This window comes from Podarcis raffonei, chromosome 13, assembly GCF_027172205.1.
Source record: "Podarcis raffonei isolate rPodRaf1 chromosome 13, rPodRaf1.pri, whole genome shotgun sequence".
In the NCBI taxonomy this organism is placed as follows: Eukaryota; Metazoa; Chordata; class Lepidosauria; order Squamata; family Lacertidae; genus Podarcis; species Podarcis raffonei.
This window is the reverse complement of record NC_070614.1, coordinates 43,600,669-43,621,565: the sequence shown is the minus strand read 5'-3', so window position 1 is coordinate 43,621,565 and position 20,897 is coordinate 43,600,669. Positions and strand designations below refer to the sequence as shown.

Here is a 20,897-nt window from a genome sequence, read left to right as displayed (position 1 = left end):
TCATTCCTAATCATCAGCCATTCTGGCTGAGGCTGATGGGAGTTGGATTCCAAAACGCCATTGGGGAAGGCTCTCTACACGATACTGGCAGTAGCAATCCATGGTTCCAGACAGGAACCCAGCTGTAACTGGAAATACCAGAGACTGAACCTGGAATCTTGTGTATGCAAAACATGAACTACTATCTTTCCCTTCTTTGCCCAACAGACCGATAATTGGATTTCAAGGCTGAACAGAGAATTGATATGACATGTGAATGCCAGACGTAAAAATCAATCCCTCTCAGCCCTTGAATAACATCCAAGCCAAATAAGCAGGATGGCAACATTCATCCTTTCTTCTTCCAAGACACTCTTTGTAGCAATTTGGCCACTGCCCCGTGGACATCCTTGTTCCTCAAGGTATAAATGATAGGGTTGAGAAGTGGGGTGACCACAATGTAGAAGAAAGCAATTTTCTTGTCACTGTCTGGAGTTGTCCCTGACCTGGGTCTCATATACATAGAAATAACAGTGCCATAGAACAAGGTGACCACTGCCAGGTGGGAAGCACATGTAGAGAAAGCTTTGCTCCGACCTGCAGCTGACTTCATTTGTAACACAGAAGACAGAATGAGTCCGTAAGAGGTCAGGATAACAGAAAGGGGCACTAGAAGGATAATCACAGCTGCTCCAAAAACGACAGCCTCCGTAACACGGGTGTCAGCACATGCAAGTTTCAACACTACTGGCATCTCACAAAAGAAGTGATTAATGAGGTTGGGGCCACAGAAGGGGAAGCGAAGAGTGCAAGCCACATTCATCAGGGAGAGCAGGAAGCCACCTGCCCAGGAGCCTGAGGAAAGCTGCAACTGGTGCCACTTATCCATGGCAACAGCGTAGACCAAGGGCTGGCAGATGGCCACATAGCGGTCATAAGCCATGGCACCAAGCAGAAGAGCTTCAGTGCTCCCCAGGGACAGCCCAAGGTACATCTGGGTCACACAACGGGCAAAGGAGATAGCTCCATTCCCAGACAAGAGATGAGCCAACATCTGGGGCACAGTGCAGGTGACATAACATATCTCCAGGCCAGAGAGTTGAGTCAGGAAGAAGTACATAGGTGTATGGAGGCGGGGGTCAGCCAGCACCAGCATGATGATAACCAGGTTCCCCAGAAAGGTAAATGAGTAGAATATGAGGATGACCACAAAGAGGAGAATCTGTGTCTTGCGGTGGTTGGAGAGCCCCACCAAGATGAACTCTGTGACGGAGGTGAGGTTCTCAGATTCCATTCTAGCCTCCTCCCTGTAGAGAAAGGGCAAATGTAAGAGACCAGGCACAATGGGACAACCATAAACTATCATCTCTCCCACAAAGCAGAAGGTTCTAATATGCTTTTAAATAATATGTTTTATCATTGATGTTCTGTAATGTGTTTTTAATGTTGTACACTGCCTTGGGATCCTTGGGATAAAGGGTGGTATATAATTTGAAACTGAAACAACAACAACAACAACAACAACAACAACAACAACAACAACAACAACAACAACAACATAGCAGGTGAATGCTCTTAGTTGTGAGGACCACCCCCCATTTGACTCTCAAATATTCTTAGGTATTATTCTTTTGCATGATGATTTAGATAGTTTAAGCTCCGTGCACCAAGGTACCATGTAATACAATTTGGACCATGATGCTGATTATGTGAAGAGAAAGATTTAGACTGCAATCCCAACCCCACTTACCTTGGAGTAATTCCCACTTTATTCTGTAGAGCTTGCATCTGAGTAGGCATGGCTAGCATTGCTCCTTTTATTATTTCAGTTGAAACATTTCGGATAAACAAAAATACATAATAACAAACAAGACACCTATAACAAAACTTGACTGTACACTTAGTTTCAGCGCTGCACATGAAGAATGGGGGGAAATATTGAAGATAAAGAAACAGCAATAGGTCAACAAAGATGATGTATAGATTTTAAGTTACAGACCAAAAATGTTTAGATACAATATCAGTCCATAATGGACAGTGGAGATCTGGAGGAAGGACTGCTGCCTGTTTTCGCAGGGAGAAAAAACCTGAAAAATGGGAACCAAATAACTGGGAATTGTTTTAGATTTAACCCCTCTAAGCTGCCTATTATGTTCCATGGCACAGAGTGCATTTATCAGCTTCAGCTGGTGGCCCAGCTGTGTCCCTATCTGGGATAGGTGATAGCCTAACTTCTACCATCTATGCTCTGGTAACCTCTAGGTTAGATTACTGCAACATGTTATATGTGGGGCTGCCTCTGAAGATGGGTTGGAAACTTTAGATGGTGCAGAATTCAGCAGCCAGTGCTCACATGGGCAAGACTTATTCAGCATATAACGCCAATGCAAACATGTGTCCTTTTTGGGGGGGGTGTATTTCCTTTACTTTTTTCCACTGTGAGGTGTGAGTAGCCACTTAACAGTTTTTATTTTGGGGGGCCCTCCAGATTTAGGTAATCCAATTCCTGTTTTCATCTGTCCCTGGTTTCTTCCTTTCTAAAGCTGAACTCTGTTGTGCTTATCTTAGAGTAGATTTACCTAAGATTGCTCTTCATAGCCTACTCATTCATATATATGTATATGATGTGTGTGTGTGGGTGGGTGGGTGGGCACACACACACAAGCTGATTCAGTGGCTTGGAAGAAAAAGGGTGTTATCACCACTCTCATAATGTGCTGCCTGAGCACACTTTCCATAGTGATGGGGCTTCGAGTACTAAAGTACCGGGACAAGCATTAGCACATATACTGTACGTCTCTGTGGGTTTTATTTAATTTCATGGCTACATTGTCCCCTTTATAGTTCTCAGATTCCGAAGAGCCTTTACTCCCATGCCTGGGTCTATCTGGAGGGCCACAGGTTCCCTAACACCGATTTAAAGGGTAGAATTGTGTCCTGAATTTTACTTCTAGAAATATGGCAACCCTACCACAACAGTCATCTAGTCCAACCCCTGACCTATCATGAAATGCTGGGGGGAAAACCTGTGCCAAAGCATTTGGCAAACTGTACCTCCAACTCAACAATTCTACCAAGGGTTCAGCTTACCTTCCTTTGTCCTCAGCCAGTCTGCACCTGCCTGCCTGCCCACTTGCACCACCTGTCAGCTTCTTCTTTGAATGCAGAAGAGAGAAGGGTGGAACAAAACTGGAATTAGTTGGCTCTGCCTGTCATTGGCCCTGGCTCCATATACCTGGCTCCATATACCATTGGCCTCCCTACCTTTTGCCTTAAGAGTCTTAATGGGCACCAATCACCAGTTTCTCACATGGAAAAAGAGAAGTCAGAACAAAACAGGAATATGAGAAAATTCCAAAGTTAATTTCCTTGAGATTTGCACTGAGGCACGTTGTCTCTCTCACAAGAAGTGAAAATAAGTGAAAATTGAGAAACTGAATAGAAGGATATATTTTTAGAACCCTCCTGAAGGTGAAAACAAAAGGGAAGATGAAAAGTTGCATGTCCAAACAAAACATACACCCCCTTTCATTCAGCACTAATTGAAAGTAACAAGCTTTCAAGGTGGAAAATATTAACATTAGTGACATACCAAAGAATCATAGAATTGCAGAGTTAGAAGGGACAACGAAAGTCTAACCCCCTGAAATGCAGGAATCTCAACTAGATCATATAAAACAGACTAGAATCATAGAATTCTGAAGCAGATAGTACTACCAAGCAGGTAAATTTCATCTTAAACAGTGAAATGAGTTTCTTTTCTCCCCTCAAAATAACAGAATATAATCTTACCTTCATGCTGTTCCCAGGTGTTCCTGGTGTGGTGAGTTTATGTTAAGTCGTACAACAGTTGGCTGAGTTAGGGTCAAGCTTCTAACGCCACATATAGAAGGTTCACAAAGATGGATATTGCAGTGTCAAGGGGCTATTGGTGGAGGTCTTCTCTGTGCTGCTTTGAAATGGATGCCTGTGGCACAATCGTGGTGGCCATACTTCTCATGGCTAATCCCTCCAATAGGCAGGGAAAATCTAGATTTTACTAGCTTTAAAGTGGCAAGAACTGTCTGAAGATACTCTGAACTTTAAGTACACTGGGAGTCACAAACATCTGTAGCACATACATCAGGGATGCTGCTGACCCTTAGCTGGTTGTCTGTTAGAGTCTCCGCTGGGAAGAGGTTGGAAGGAAATAGTGATGCCCAGATTTTTAAAGTAAAGTCCCTGAACTCTAGAGTTGGGAGAAAAGCTGCTTTGTATCAGGTTAGATCACTGGTCCATCAAATAACTGTGGTGTTGCAAATTTGATTGAAGCATCTTCTACTGCCCTACCTGTGAGGTGTCTGCTCAAGTCTAGCATTGGCTATCTCGGCTGGCAGCCAATCTCCAGACAGATGACCTATTGCCACTTAAAGGAGATGCTAGGGATCTTAGACCTGCAAGGCATGTGCCTTTCCACTAAACTCCTGCTTTCCATTTGGACAGGTGCCCCCCCCCCCCAGCTTTTAATGCTTTAAATGGGAGAATGAAAATCATCTGGCTTGTTCAGCTGCTTATTCTAAGTGTTAGGTGGTGGCTGTTGTTGCTGTTTCCCCTTGAACACATCAAGAGACTGAGGATTCGGTATAATAATGAAGACTGTGAGTCTACTCCACAGAGACTCCTCAGATTCCTTTGGAGATTTCTTCAGGATTTGTAATAGTCCCTTCTCTCTTGGGCTGCAAGCAGTTAACATACAAAAATGGAAGAAGGCTCTTTGAAACAGGTAACAAAGATGGTGGAAATAAAGGAAGGCAGTAATTTACATTTTTTTAGCCTACAAGTGAGGTTGTGCACATTCCAAAGCAGGAAAGCGTTTGAGTAAGGATCATTGTTTTTAAGCAAATTATGTTGCATGCATACTGAAAAGTATTCACAGTGCATTTCCTATGTTTTTCATATACAGAAATATTTAATAATTTCTTAGCAAATAGGGGAGGAGCATAAAGAGGAATAAATACATTATCCATAAGGATTCTCTTCTAATCAGGCAGAATCTTCAGCCTCATTTTCATACTTTTCATCTCTTTTGAACTACCAACTACCCAGTGAGGTAGATTAAGCTAAGAGTTAGGGCCTTACCAGACATCATTTTATGTCACATCCATGATGATTTGTGTTCATGAGGTTATTGGAGTGATCACATATGTCCCGCTTTCAATACCATTTGTGCCTGCCAAACTTTTATAACAGCCACACTTTCCATTCTGATCAGTGCACAACCCTTAACTTCCAGTCAGCAACTATAACATTTTATGCCTGGCTTGATTTTCCCCACTGATGTGGATATGAAGTATGAAACCAAATACTAGTTGTGTGAAAGGGTAGTGACCCTTTAAGCCTGACAAAAAACACAGAAAACCACACCTGTCAATGTGAAGAAGTTTATTAAGTTCCAAAAGGGAATTGGGAGAATGATGCTTTAAGAATATAAAGAAAACAATTTACTTCATGTCTACCTATCCTATTGCAGTGCCTTACAAACAGGCTACTGGTCTCCTCGCAAGAAACAAAAGCAGCATTGCCTGTCAGATGAAGGTTGAGGGACAAGTGGCAGTGTTGGCAGCAGTCCATCTTTTAAGGGTTCTTGACCCAGCCAGGTATGCTCTGATTGACAGATAGCATTTAAAGGACTGCCACATCCATCAGGGAGAAGTTTTGCAGAAAGCTTTACCAAACCTGGTGCTCTCCAATTCCCTTACCATTGGATATGTTGATAGAACATATCTATGTTTTGGACTCCAAAACATCGGAAGCGTGGTAGGTTGGGGAAGGCTGCTCTAAGCCATACTGGCAGTAGCTCTCAAGGGTTCCAGCTGTGACTGGAAATACCCGGGGTTGAACTTGTGTGTTGAAAACATGAGCTACTACCACTGTGCTAATATCCTTCCCTTCTTTTCCCAACACTTCCCAAAGAGCAGAGGTTGGAGTATGCTATCATCCCAGAAAAGGTCCCCAACTTGGGATATAAGCCATCATACCTGAGGCCACTATCTGGAATTCAAGGCTGAACAGAGGTTTGATACGTTGTTTTAATGCAACACTTAAGAATCAGACCAAAGCATCCCTTGAATAACATTGAAGCTAAATCAGCAGAACATCAACAGCCATACTGTTTTCTTCCAAGACCCTCTTTTCAGCATTTTGGCCACTACCCCATGGACATCCTTGTTTCTCAGGGTGTAAATGATTGGGTTGAGAAGTGATGGCAATTTTCTTGTCATGATTTGGAGTTGTCCCTGACCAGGATCTCATATACATAAAGATTGGCCATTGGACTGACCCAGTATAAGCCAAATCCCATTCCCCATCTCATTTTGCTGGATATACAGATCCATCCTTAGATTGTGTCATCAGTTCTGCCCCAGCTGTAATTAAGGTCTATTTGAGTCTTTCCATTCCAATCTACTCCTCTGGGCTGAGAGCTGGATCTGGCAAACAGAGGCAGTGGCACACATTTCAATTCCAAAATTTCTGTGAATCAAATGCAATGGCAATAAGGTGGTCTTATTGGTTTACCCGACAGCTCCGCCATTTTGCAAATAGTCCCATGTGCCCCAAAAGGCAACTGGCAGCTCCTAGTCAACATGACCACTTAAGCAAGTTGGTGATACTCATTTGTGTTTCAAACCCCATCTTTGCAGAACCTTAGCTGCTGCCCTATGGACATCCTTGTTTCTAAGGGTGTAAATGATAGGATTGAGCAGGGGGCTGACCAAAATATAAAACACTGCAATTTTCTTGTCAAAATCAGAGGCTGTGCCCAACCCAGGTCTCATGTACATAGTGATGACAGTGCCATAAAACACGGTGACAACCATCAAATGAGAGGTGCATGTTGAGAAGGCCTTTTGCCTGCCAGAGCTTGACTGCATTTTCAGTACAGTGGACAAAATGAGCCCATATGAGGTCAAAATAACTGAAAGAGGGCCCAGGAGGATGATAGCAGCTGTCATGAAAACTACAAACTCAGTGATGTGAGTGTTGGCACATGCAAGTTTCAGCACCACAGGTAGTTCACAGATGAAGTGGTTGACACGATTGGGGCCACAGAAAAGGTGGCTGAAAGTGCAGCCCACATTGATTGTTGCAAGAAGGATGCCTACCAGCCAGGAAACTGAAGCCAGTTGCAGTTGGCGCCACCTGCCCATGAGGATGGCATAAAGCAAGGGGTGGCAAATGGCCAAGTAACGGTCATAGGCCATGGCACCTAGCAAAACACATTCAGTGCCACCCAGGGTCAATACCAGGTGCATCTGGAGTGCACAACATGTTAAAGAAATGGCACCATTTCTGGTCAGGAGGTTGAACAGCATCTGGGGCAAAGTGCTGGTGACATAACATATCTCCACCCCTGCAAGGTGAGTCAGGAAGAAGTACATGGGTGTGTGGAGGTGAGAGTCAGTCCGAACAAGCATGATGATCACCAGGTTCCCCGCAATGGTAAGCAAATAGATGTTGAGGACGACCACAAAGAGCAAAATCTGGGTCTTGCGGTGGCTGGTGAGTCCCACCAAGATGAATTCAGTAATAGAAGTGAGGTTCTCAGCCTCCATTCTGGCTTCTCCCCCTACATTGATGGATAGAGAGAATAAGCAAGGAGAAGTTAGGATGAATGCAGTCATTTTCTTAAAAAAACAAAACCAAACCAGAGATGGTGTAGTTTTTTCTCCCAACACATACTTGGTTTCACCAGGAACCAACAGTATTCATCCCCACTATCAACCTGAGCCTGTACTAGTTTAAAGAACAGGTGCAATTTCTGGAAACAGATACTATTGTGAGACTATGTAATGGACTTATAGAGTGGTACCTTGGTTCTCAAACTTGATCTGTTCCGGAAGTCCATTCCAAAACCAAAGCATTCCAAAACCAAGGAGCGCTTTCCCAAAGAAAGTAATGCAAAATGGATTAATCAGTTCCAGATTTTTTAAAAACAATCCCTAAAACAGCAATTTAACATGAATTTTACTATCAAACGATCCATAAAATGAAAGACAGTATCGTACATAGATGATAAAAATTAAAAAAAAAATTTTTTCTTACCTGCACTGATGATAGTCATTGTTTGGATGGGTGGTTTTTTAAATCCATTTCCACAGTCACACAATCAGTCAACCAGTAGCTAAACTGGGTTTCACACAGTCACAAAAACAAATTAACTGAAAAAGTCTCAAAGGCAAAACTGCAAAATAAATAGCAAAAACAAAAGCGCCAAACCTAATCCGTTCCGAATGTCAGTTTGACTTCTGAAATGTTCAAAAACCAAAGCGCAGCTTCTGATTGGTGCAGTTCCCCCGAAACAATAGCTGACAGCCGCATTGGATGTTCGGCTTCTGAAAAACATTCGAAAACCGGAACACTTAATTCCGGGTTTTTGGTGTTTGAAAACCAAGGTACCACTGTAACGACCACTTTATATTGGAAACTTTCTTATTGAAAGTCTGTAATATTTTTATGAATCCAGCTTCCACCCAGAACACACCACAAAATCCATTGTCTACAGGTAAGTCCTGCAATACAACAGCATCTATCCTGACCCTTCAGACAGAGATTCACAACAGGATTTACACCAGACATTTCTTAGACAGCAGTACCAACCTAAGAACATGAAAAACAAATTAAAAAGAAAGACTGAAATAATCAGTCTGCTATAAGAGAGACCTACAGTGGTACCTCGGGTTACAGACGCTTCAGGTTACAGATGCTTCAGGTTACAGACTCTGCTAACTTTGCTTCAGGATAAGAACAGAAATCGTGCAGCAGCAGCGAGAGGTCCCATTAGCTAAAGTGGTACCTCAGGTTAAGAACAGTTTCAGGTTAAGAATGGACCTCCAGAACAAATTAAGTTCTTAACCCGAGGTAGCACTGTAATAGATGAAGTCACATGACACCACTTGATATCACTTATAGCTCTCAGCTAAAACTTCTTTGATATATATCACCTACAGTTGGGGTAGCCAACATGGTGCCCTCCGTATGTTGCTGGGCTCCAGTTCCCATCAGCCTTAGTGAGCATGGCCAATGGTCAGGAATGCTGGGTGTTCTAGTCCAACAAATGGAGGGCATTACATTGGCTTCCCCAGAGCTACAGGATGTGTGGCTCATCCTGGACAATATTACTTCCCTCTCTGTCTTAGGTCAAGTGTGGGGAACTTTTGGCCCTCCAGATGTTGTTGAGTTATATGAGCCCCAGAAAACATGGCCATTGGTCAGGGATGATGAGAGTCATGGTTCAGCAACATCTGGAGGGCCAAAGGTTTCTTCACACCTGACCTAAAGAACACAAGTTCATCCCAACCACCAAAACTGGGAGTGGGGAACATTTATATCCTGCCTTTCCAAAAAGATCAAGGTGGTTTAATGAAGAAACAAAAACAACATGTCTATACATAAAGAATACAGTAAAGATACAATCACAATGTAATAAATCATGAAAACGTTATTACATAACAGAAGATACAAGGAAGCGAAGTCAAAAATGTAAAAAGAGCAGTAAAAATTCATTAGTCTCACCTTACTAACAACTGACGACTATCCAACAAAGGGAAGTGTGTACACCATGCGAGAAAAGCATCAAGGAAAAGTAAAAGTGGAGCTCTCTGGGTAGGGAATTCCAAAGTCTGCTTGTGATCACATCTAGGCTTCTGATGAAAGGGGTGTTCACACTGTAGTTAAAAGAGCAAAAAGGATGTTGTTCGTGTTGTTCTTGTGCCTCCGTGGGTGAAGTCAAACTGCTGGAGAATCACAGCACCTGCTGTGGCTGGTAACTCGCAACTGCTGCTTCCTGCATGGTTTTTCTGTGTTAGCAACACCAAAGAGACCTCCTGGGGCACAAGCCCAGGCAGTGTGTATGGAGGTCCTGGACTGCCCAGACTAGAAGACCCCCAATTTTCTTGGCCTTGTTGATGTGGTCCAAAGGAAGCAGAGCAATACATTCAGCACCAGCTAGGCTGCAGGAGTCGCCAGAAAGAGGCATACAAGGCACCTGGTCATCCAGCCGTCATATGGACTCTACTCCAAATTTCTGCAGGGTTTACTCCTGAGCCTTTTCTTCTCTCAAAGATGTCCTGCAAGGCATTGAATATAGATTGTTCCTCGGGGTTTACTCCTGAAGTCTTTCTCATGAATGAGAAAGGCAGTGGCAGTTTAGATCAGAGTTTTCATTCCCCTAGATGAGCTGCCTTCCCAGGTTGACAAGCCCCATTTGCGCCTCCTTTGTTTTCTTGACCATTGGACCCACAATTGGTCTTGTATGTTCAATCCACCAGAGCCTGTCTTCAAGTGCAGGGGAAGCCCCTAATGCACTGAGGGTATGAGACCCATCGGCTATCCTCATCTGTTATAGCCAGCCAGTTGAATCCATTCCTGGGTTGTAGCCACTGTCACATGACAGTGACAGCTTCTAGGAGCCACAGGTGGGAACTGAGTGCAGGGTGGGGACCAAAGGTAGACAAACTACCCCAGAAGGAACACGACGTGTCCCCCCACCTCCCCTAACTCACCTCCACTAACACCCCATGCGCCCTAAAAGCATGTGACAGTCCACATTTCCAATGAGTTCCATAGTCTATAAGACTGAGATGGAAAGAAATGGCTTTCTGCTGAATTGGATGAATAGGCAATCTAGCCTAGCAATCTTTCCATCTCAGGCTAGCAACAGCTGTCCATGACCTCAGGTAGATGTCTTTTTATTACCGGAGATCCTTTAATGCCAGATGCATTGGACATGTAAAACATGTGCTCTTACACTTAAGCTACCTGTATAGGGCTCCGCCAACTAATTTTTGAAGATCTCCGTGGTTAGACAAAACCACCTGCTCCATCTGCCTATATTTATGGTATCAGAAGACGAACACCATTCTTGCTTTTTCCTCCTTGCAATTTATCAAAGGTCTGAGGTCCCAGTGAGAAAATAAAGATGTTTATTTTACTCTGCAGATACTCTGCAGATTCTGCAATCCCCTTGGTGGTTTCCTGTGGATCATTAACAGCTTGTTGCTTCTTGGGCCTTCTGGGTCCCGAAGCAATTAACATAGCAAAATGCGGAGGGGGGAAACATTCTTCAAACTTTTCAACACAGAAAGTTGTGATGAAGAATGTAACACACAATTCATTCATCCGTTGATCTGTATGCCACTTTCCTGCAAAATTGTGCCTAAAGCAGATCAATAAGTATAACCATTCATATTAGGAATGTATAGGGAAAATCATAATATCAATAAGTATGAAAACAAAATGAATTCATACAGTATTATATGAAACAGTACAATGCAAACAAAACAATAGAAATATGCTAACCTAATTTAGCAATTCAAAAGCAAATATGAATGAGAATAATGCCTAATATAAATAAAATAGTAATATATGAGTCTGGGAGGGAGGGGTCCACCGTTCCAAAAATACATTCTACAGAGAGTCACCACAAATTACCGTATTTTTTGCTATATAAGACTCACTTTTTCCCTCCTAAAAAGTAAGGGGAAATGTGTGTGCGTCTTATGGAGTGAATGCAGGCTGCGCAGCTATCCCAGAAGCCAGAACAGCAAGAGGGATTGCTGCTTTCACTGCTGTTCTGCCTTCTGAGATTCAGAATATTTTTTTTCTTGTTTTCCTCCTCCAAAAACTAGGTGCGTCTTGTGGTCTGGTGCGTCTTATAGAGCAAAAAATACGGTACTTACCTGCGTGGGGTGGTAGCCACACCCCTCACTTTTAGGAGCCATCTTCCCAGCTTTCCCCTGGATCTCCTCTCACAATCACTTTCCCCGTCCATACCTGTTCATGAGCCATGTTTGTGCACTATTCATGTGTACAGCAATTTGGGAGTCACTCAGGAGCAGAGCCGCACATTTAGCCCTGCAACTAACATTACTTGTTGAACTACAACTCCTATCACCCCTAGCTAGCAAGGCCAGAGCTCAGGGATGATGGGAGTTGTAGTCCAACAACATCTGGGGACCCACAGGTTGAGAACCGCTGCCCTAGAGCTTCCTACTAAGCTCACTTTTCACCATCCCAACTCCATTTCTGGAGCCAGTTCTCTCTTACATTATGTAGCCCCATTTCACACCCTTGTTTTCACTCCCATGCCTCCTCCCATCTCCTTTGGTGCAATCCCACTTATACCAAACCCTCTGGTGATCTCTCCCATGGTTGATGATCTTCAGTAGCCTAGGAACAGAGGAGAAAGCTATTTCCTTGTTCTGCTGGATCTCTCAGTGGCTTTTGATACCATTGAGCATGGTATCCTTCTGGATTGTCTAGAGGAGTTGGGAGCTGCAGGCACTGTTATGCAGTGGTTCTGCTCCTTCCTCCTGGACCACATCTAGAAAGTGATGTTGGGGGATGAGTATTCGGATCCTTGGGTGTTCACTTGTGGAGTGCCTCAGGGCTCTGTCCTCTCCCCCATGCTTTTCAACATCTATATGAAGCCGTTTGGATAGATCATCAGGGGGGTTGGGATGGGTGTTCACCTGTATGCAGATGATACCCAGTTCTACCTCTCCTTTAAAACAGAACCAATGAATGTCCTATGTGAGTGTCTGTAGGCGGTTAGAGGACGGATGGTGGTTAATGGGCTTTGAAGACACTCAAACTCAGAACACAAGGGGAAAACGTGCCAAGAGGAAGCCACGCTTGGCAAATCCACACCGTGATCAATTTCCACCCGGAAACCAATGTCCCCACTGTGGAAGGATGTAAGGATCCAGAACTGAAATCCACAGTCACTTATGGACTCATTGTTAAAACCGTGTTTATGGAAGACAATCTCAGCTGGGGCTGCATGCAGACGAACGAGAGCCAGTGAAAGGGCTCTTGCTTTGGAGTAAGATCTGCCTCTTCCTGCCTTCTCTCTTATACAGAAACACAGATTCTGGAATGGCAGCTGCTTGCATCTCTTCTCTGATATACTTCCAATAGTCTTCTCTCTATGCACACAAGTGCTTGTTATGGTTATCTGACTAAATGTTCATTGGGCACTTTAGAGATAAAGATTTTCCCCCACCTCTCATTTGCACATTCACATTGTCTTGGGGAAGTGGAGAAATGTGGGGAACATGAGGTGGCTTACTAGCCAGCTCAAGGTCCTGGCCAATCAGTCATCCAGCCCTGCAAAAATCCAGCTTCTCCTGAAGCAACAGATGGAAGGAACTCAATCAATTATGGGGGAAAGAATACAGATATGGTGTTGAGTTTCCACACCTTTTAGTTGTAAAGTCCTTTGGGCACACATAAAAATACACCAAACAAAAGCATAATTTGGACCTGTTGTGTGTTCAGACCTTTAAACCTTCCCCTTAAATAAATTCAGACAAGACTCAAATTTTGGTTTGGTTTTTGGCAGAATTTTTGCCACAACTTTATTGATTACAACACATGAGTGGTTACATAGGCTCTGGTTCAACTAGCTCCCTGCACAGTTGCAGGTAGCGCTGACCCAGGGCACCAGCATAGATCAGCCTAGGGTGAACACCTGGATAAGCCTAAAGCCAGGAACAGGCTATCTCCACCACCCAGATGTCCCCCTGGACTCAGGCACAGGCACAACCCCCTCTCAGGGGTTAACCAAACCATCGAGTCCCTGGAACAGGTGTGAGTGGTTGGTGGCGAGCGCGGTGCTCTTGTGGTGGATAGGCTCTGGTTCAGGTGATAGGGATGGGAGAACGCTCTCGCCATCCCTATGTGAAGTCACATAGGGATGGCGAGAGCGTTCTCCCATCCCTATCACCTGAACCAGAGCCTATCCACCACACGAGCACCGCGCTCGCCACCAACCACTCACACCTGTAACCAATCCCCGCTGACATGGATCTCAGCCACAAATCATTCCCAATTACAGACAGATGAACACCATCAAGCCTGTAAAGGGATGCATCACAGAAGGTAATGCCCTGGTGACGGATCACCGTCCCGCCCAAGGCCAGAACCTTCTTGACCACAGCACTCTGGAAGTGCCTCCTGGCCCTCTCGGTGGCAGCTGGGCATCGGGTACCACACCACACACGTCGCTTCAGCAACTGCGACCAAAAAGTTTTGAGTCCAGCAAGAGCTGCCTTCAACTCTTCCAAGTCCTCCTGCATGCGGGTCCGCAGGCTCAAGCAGGAGCTTCCGGCAAATCGTTCTTGCCCAGCTGCACCACCATCGTGAATTTATTTAGGGGGGAGATCTCAGGGTCTGAGCATGCAAAAGGTGGGTTTTCCTCAAGAAAACCAATAGCTCCCTGGAGGACCTCATCCATCGCCCATGCTTGAGGGTCACCAGTGCTGTACTCTAGTCTTCTGCTGCACTACCTAGTCTTATGAACATCTTACCTACTGTCCCCCCAGCCACATCCTGAAATCTCCCTCCTTTGCTGATTCCCCTACTTCACTCCACTGAACCACAAGACTGAAGTCAGCTTGTTAACTCTTTTGCTAGTCTGTGTCAAAGATTCAGTTTTAATGGGTGGCAGGCAGATGCCTCTTTACTTAATGAGTGCAACTCACACAACATTCACCTGTCACTAGAAAAATCTCCAGTGTTTCATACAGGAGACAACTGGCTAAATAAAGTATGTGACCAATTGACCAATATGATTCAAGTGAGAGAAGGCAGACAGGATTATGATCAGTTTGTTGAAAAAAAAATTATTATTATTGTATATTGGGGTAGTAAGGTGCAGGAAAATATAAATCCATATGCATTGCTGGGAGGCTTTGAGATTGCATGCTACACTCAGTTTATTGAACTTCATTAGAAAACGAATGATAACAGTATTTGTCTTTTCCCTCTTTTTTCCTCCCATCCCCCCACCTTATTTTATTGTGATCTTTCCTAATATAATATGTTGTGTTATTGTTGTATAATATCAAAAACATTAAATATTCTTGTATTATGCAATATAACACCTTGTATTCTTTGGAGGAAAGTCAGGGTAGAAATATAATAAAAAAGTTAAATAAACTTGTTTTAGAACTCTCTTGCCTGTTCGTGAACCAGAAGCAGCTCCTCGTCATAGACAAAAAAGTAACTTTTTGCAGACAATGCAAAAAATCGTGAAGTTTGAGCAACATTTGCACATTATTCACACGAGTAGGCAACTCTCAACTCTTTTTCAAAATGGCCAGTCTTCTCAGTGCCTTGGCTGTTGCACCATGAATATCCTTGTTCCGCAGAGTATAAATGATAGGATTAAGCAAAGGGGTGACCACAATGTAAAAGACAGCAATTTTCTTGTCACGATCAGAAGTTGAACACGACCGTGGAATCATGTACATAGAGATGACGGTGCTATAGAACAAGGTGACCACGATCAGGTGGGAGCCACATGTGGAGAGGGCCTTGCGCAGTCCAGTGGAGGATCTCATTTGCAATACTGAGGAGAGAACAAGCCCATAGGATATAAGGATAATTGTCAGAGGAATTAATAGCAATGCTACTGATGCCAAGAATATGAAAGCCTCTGTGAGGTGTGTGTCGGCACATGAAAGTTTCAGCACCACCGGCAGCTCACAAAAGAAGTGGTTGATGTGGTTGGCATGGCAGAAGGGGAGGCCAAGGGTGCTCCCCACGTTTATGGAAGCAAGGAGGAAGCCACCTGCCCAACAGAGCGAGGCAAGCAGGACTTGACGCCCCCAGCCCATGATACTGACATATAATAGAGGATGGCAGATAGCTAAGCAGCGGTCATAGGCCATGGCACTGAGAAGAAGACATTCAGTGCCACCCAGGGCCAATGTGATGTACATCTGTGTCATGCAGCATGTGAAGGAGATGGAACCATTGCCAGACAGGAGGTGAGCCAGCATCTGGGGCAACGTGGTGGTGACATAACAGATCTCCAGGCCCGAAAGGTTTGTCAGGAAGAAGTACATGGGCGTGTGGAGGGAAGAGTTGGCCCACACAAGCATAATGATCACCAGGTTCCCCATAATGGTGAGGGAGTAGATGATGAAGATGACCACAAAGAGTAGAATCTGTGTCCTTCGGTCATTGGTGAATCCCATCAATATAAAATATTTGACAGAGGTCAAGTTCTCATCACCTATTCTGATCTTTTCCCTGCAGAGAAATGGAAACAGTGAAAGAGCAGCAGTACGCTCAGGAAATGGGGCATTTCTCAAACAAGCTATGTTCCACTCATCACAATATCGGATTGATCCCAGAACGAGCTAATCCGAGACTGCAAGTGCACAATTGTCTCATTCCAAACAGATGAAAAGCTTCCCACAGGGCATGAATAGAGAGATATTCACTCCATTTGTGTGTCACTTTCAAATAAGAAAGGCTACCAGGTAACACACACTGCTTATCATTGAGTCATACAGGCCATAGTTGGCAAATATAGTTCAAACCATGGTTTCACATCAGAGTTTTTGTGGTTTTATATTTTGATTTTGTCCTGTGAATTGCCCTGAGACCTCCAGGTATAGGGCAGTATATAAATTCATTTTAAAAAAAAAATAATAGGTGCCAACTCCTAGGGGCCGAGGCCCATTCGGCTCCCCCAATAAAATATTTGAGGGGACTGGGACCCCCTAAGTCAGTCATAGGCAAACTTGGTCCTCCAGATGTTTTGGGACTACAACTCCCATCAACCCTGACCACTGGTCCTGTTAGCTAGGGATGATGGGAGTTGTAGTACCAAAACATCTGGAGGGCCGAGTTTGCCTATGCCTGCCCTAAGTTGCCCCTTCATGGATCACTGCCTTGCTGCGGCGAAGGGGCTTGAATAACTCAGAGAAGCTATGAGCTATGCCGTGCAGAGCCACCCAAGATGGACAGGTCATAGTGGAGAGTTTTGACCAAATGTGATGCACCTGGAGCAGGAACCTGCAAGCCACTCCAGTATCCCTGCCAAGAAAACTCCATGGACAAAGGCAACAGGCATATAAAAGTTATGATGCTGGAAGATGAGCCCCTCAGGTCGGAAGGCGTCCAACATGCTACTGAGGAAGAGCGGAGGACAAGTACAAGTAGATTCAGAGCTGATGAAGCGGCTGGGTCAAAGCCAAAAGGACGCTCAGTTGCGGATATGCCTGGAAGTGAAAGGAAAGTCCAATGCTGTAAAGAAAAATATTGCATAGGAACCTGGAATGTAAGAACCATGAACCTTGGTAAGTTGGATGTGGTCAAAAATTAGATGGCAAGAATAAATATTGACATCTTGGGCATCAGTGAACTAAAATGGACGGGAATGGGCGAATTCAGTTCGGATGACCATCACATCTACTACTGTGGGCAAGAATCCCGTAAAAGAAATGGAGTGGCCCTCATAGTCAACAAAAGAGTGGTGAAAGCTGTACTGGGATGCAATCTCAAAAATGATAGAATGATCTCGATGCGAATCCAAGGAAGACCTTTTAACATCACAGTAATCCAAGTTTATGCACCAACCACTGGTGCAGAAGAAACCGAAATTGACCAATTCTATGAAGACTTACAACACCTTATAGAAATGACACCAAAGAAGGATGTTCTTCTCATTATAGGGGTTTGGAATGCTAAAGTAGGGAGTCAAGAGATAAAAGGAACAACTGGCAAGTTTGGCCTTGGAATTCAAAACAAAGCAGGGCAAAGGCTAATAGAGTTCTGCCAAGAGAACAAGCTGGTCATCACAAACACTCTTTTCCAACAACACAAGAGACGACTCTACACATGGACATCACCAGACGGGCAGCATCAAAATCAGATTGATTATATTCTCTGCAGCCAAAGATGGAGAAGCTCTATACAGTCAGCAAAAACAAGACCTGGAGCTGACTGTGGCTCAGATAATCAGTTTCTTATAGCAAAATTCAAGCTTAAACTGAAGAAAGTAGGAAAAACCACTGGGCCGGTAAGATACAATCTAAGTCAAATCCCTTATGAATACACAGTGGAAGTGAGGAACAGGTTTAAGGATTTAGATTTGGTGGACAGAGTGCCTGAAGAACTATGGGTGGAGGCTCGTAACATTATACAGGAGGCAGCAACTAAAACCATCCCAATGAAAAAGAAATGCAAGAAAGCAAAGTGGCTGTCCAACGAGGCCTTACAAATAGCAGGGGAGAGAAGGCAAGCAAACTGCGAGGGAGATAGTGAAAGATACAGGAAATTGAATGCAGATTTCCAAAAAATAGCAAGGAGAGACAAGAAGGCCTTCTTAAACGAGCAATGCAAAGAAATAGAGGAAAACAATAGAATGGGGAAAACCAGAGATCTGTTCAAGAAAATTGGAGATATGAAAGGAACATTTCGTGCAAAGATTACCATAATAAAAGACAAAAGTGGAAAGGACCTAACAAAATCATAAGACATCAAGAAGAGGTGGCAAGAATACACAGAGGAATAATACCAGAAAGATGTCTCGTACACCCCAGGTAGTGTGGTTGCTGACCTTGAGCCAGACATCCTGGAGAGTGAAGTCAAATGGGCCTTAGAAAGCACTGCTAATAACAAGGCCAGTGGAAGTGATGGTATTCCAGCTGAACTATTTAAAATTTTAAATGATGATGCTGTCAAGGTGCTACATTCAATATGCCAGCAAATTTGGAAAACTCAGCAGTGGCCAGAGGATTGGAGAAGATCATTCTACATCCCAATCCCAAAGAAGGGAAGTGCCAAAGAATGCTCCAACTACCGCACAATTGCACTCATTTCACACGCTAGCAAGGTTATGCTTAAAATTCTACAAGGAAGGCTTAAGCAGTATGTGGACCGAGAACTCCCAGAAGTGCAAGCTGGATTTCAAAGGGGCAGAGGAACCAGAGACCAAATTGCAAACATGCGCTGGATTATGGAGAAAGCTAGAGAGTTCCAGAAAGACATCTACTTCTGCTTCATTGACTATGCAAAAGCCTTTGACTGTGTCGACCACAGCAAACTATGGCAAGTTCTTAAAGAAATGGGGGTGCCTGATCACCTCATCTGTCTCCTGAGAAATCTCTATGTGGGACAAGAAGCTACAGTTAGAACTGGATATGGAACAACTGATTGGTTCAAAATTGGGAAAGGAGTACGACAAGGCTGTATATTGTCTCCCTGCTTATTTAACTTATATGCAGAATTCATCATGTGAAAGGCTGGACTGGATGAATCCCAAGCAGGAATTAAAATCACCGGAAGAAATATCAACAACCTCAGATATGCAGATGACACAACCTTGATGGCAGAAAGTGAGGAGGAATTAAAGAACCTTTTAATGAGGGTGAAAGAGGAGAGCGCAAAATATGGTATGAAGCTCAACATCAAAAAAACGAAGATCATGGCCACTGGTCCCATCACCTCCTGGCAAATAGAAGGGGAAGAAATGGAGGCAGTGAGAGATTTTACTTTTTGGGGCTCCATGATCACTGCAGATGGTGACAGCAGTCACGAAATTAAAAGACGCCTGCTCCTTGGGAGAAAGGTGATGGCAAACCTAGACAGCATCTTAAAAAGCAGAGACATCACCTTGCCAACAAAGGTCCGTATAGTTAAAGCCATGGTTTTCCCAGTAGTGATGTATGGAAGTGAGAGCTGGACCATCAAGAAGGCTGATTGCCGAAGAATTGATGCTTTTGAATTATGGTGCTGGAGGAGACTCTTGAGAGTCCCATGGACTGCAAAAAGATCAAACCTATCCATTCTTAAGGAAATCAGCCCTGAGTGCTCACTGGAAGGACAGATCCTGAAGCTGAGGCTCCAATACTTTGGCCACCTCATGAGAAGAGAAGACTCCCTAGAAAAGACTCTGATGTTGGGAAAGATGGAGGGCACAAGGAGAAGGGGACGACAGAGGATGAGATGGTTGGACAGTGTTCTCGAAGCTACAAACATGAGTCTGACCAAACTGCGGGAGGCAGTGGAAGACAGGAGTGCCTGGCGTGCTCTGGTCCATGGGGTCACGAAGAGTCGGACACGACTAAACGACTAAACAACAACAAGCCCTAAGTTGATGGGCATTGCCATTCAAATAGTGTGTATAAACCGTGTCATGTGATGAATTATGAAGGGTGGAGCTTACCTCCCCTCCCCAATATTTTATTCCAGTTGACACCCCTGGAGAGAATAGTTTACTGGGATAAAATAGATGTTTTAAGGGAGATCACCATTGTATGTATGTAGCCCTTCTTCACAATATCCATTAAAACAATAAAATAGGCTACATTCACACACACACACACACACACACACACGTGCACACGTGCACACACACAAAATAATAATATCCCATTTCTAAATTGAAGAACATGATCTTACCACTGCTCTTCTCTTTGTTGTTTTTCAGCAACCCCCAAATAGTTATCCATGTCACTGGTATGTACAACTGTAAATGATAGCTGAGGGGGTTCCAGTCAGCTGCCTTAGCGTGAGACGTTGAACAATCAAAGGAATTGTCAGTAATCTCAAGGAGGAACTTGCTGCATCTCTCCTTAAGGGGCTTCTGCTGAGGGAGGGCAGCTCTGTGCTGCTTGGAAAGACTGCCTGTTGCAGGGCACTCGGTAGTCTAATGCCTTGTGGTTTACTTGCAGTTTGCTTCTGCTAACCTTTCTGAAATCAAGTTGGTTGTGAGGGAAATTGATCAACACATGGCCCAGCCAATCAGTACTGTGCCTCCCTGCTCTGAGCAAGTGGGGCAGGTTAGTCTAGGACTGACACAAGGTCCAAACAATCAGTGCTATGAACATCTAGATTAATCTCAAACAGGAAAATGCATGTTTTCCCTGCCTCCCATCCTAAAGAAAAAGTTATATGTATGTTTGCAGTTCATCAGGTGGTTGTCCTTCTCTATCCTGTGAACTAGGATCCTTTACCTGGAGATGGACCACAGATAGACCACAGAAAAAATCTTGCTCTCCTTCTGATATGCTTCTTCAAGTACCTGGCCAGATACTTGATGAACCTCCAACCTAGTTTTAATGCCTACTAAGATGGGGCTC

General features: G+C 44.1%; 4 protein-coding genes across 5 annotated transcripts in view; all 4 read right to left on the bottom strand.

Moving 5' to 3' along the window:
- The window catches only part of SDR39U1 (short chain dehydrogenase/reductase family 39U member 1), a 226,905-nt gene that overhangs the window by 100,369 nt on the left and 105,639 nt on the right, over nt 1-20,897 (bottom strand). The gene's annotated exons all lie outside the window — the stretch shown is intronic.
- Nucleotides 164-1,273, bottom strand: LOC128399757 (olfactory receptor 2D3-like). The gene has a single exon (XM_053361475.1). It carries the CDS (start codon nt 1,271-1,273, stop codon nt 329-331), a length of 945 nt encoding a protein of 314 aa, XP_053217450.1. The 3' UTR covers nt 164-328.
- LOC128398986 (olfactory receptor 2D3-like) lies at nt 6,630-7,571 on the bottom strand. Its single transcript, XM_053360245.1, has one exon. It carries the CDS (start codon nt 7,569-7,571, stop codon nt 6,630-6,632), a length of 942 nt encoding a protein of 313 aa, XP_053216220.1.
- Nucleotides 15,099-20,267, bottom strand: LOC128398984 (olfactory receptor 2D2-like). The gene is made up of 2 exons (XM_053360244.1): nt 20,218-20,267; nt 15,099-16,056 (listed from the first exon to the last, which is right to left on the bottom strand). The coding sequence occupies exons 1-2, from the start codon at nt 20,265-20,267 to the stop codon at nt 15,099-15,101; spliced, it is 1,008 nt and encodes a 335-aa protein (XP_053216219.1).

What these genes read in the sequence shown, in the direction of transcription:
- LOC128398986 (XM_053360245.1), bottom strand. Translation starts at nt 7,571, where the DNA reads ATGGAGGCTGAGAACCTCACTTCTATTACTGAATTCATCTTGGTGGGA.
- LOC128398984 (XM_053360244.1), bottom strand. Translation starts at nt 20,267, where the DNA reads ATGGATAACTATTTGGGGGTTGCTGAAAAACAACAAAGAGAAGAGCAG. An exon ending in CAACAAAGAGAAGAGCAGTG is followed by an intron (nt 16,057 to 20,217) that starts GTAAGATCATGT and finishes ATTTCTCTGCAG; the next exon opens with GGAAAAGATCAGAATAGGTG.
- LOC128399757 (XM_053361475.1), bottom strand. Translation starts at nt 1,273, where the DNA reads ATGGAATCTGAGAACCTCACCTCCGTCACAGAGTTCATCTTGGTGGGG.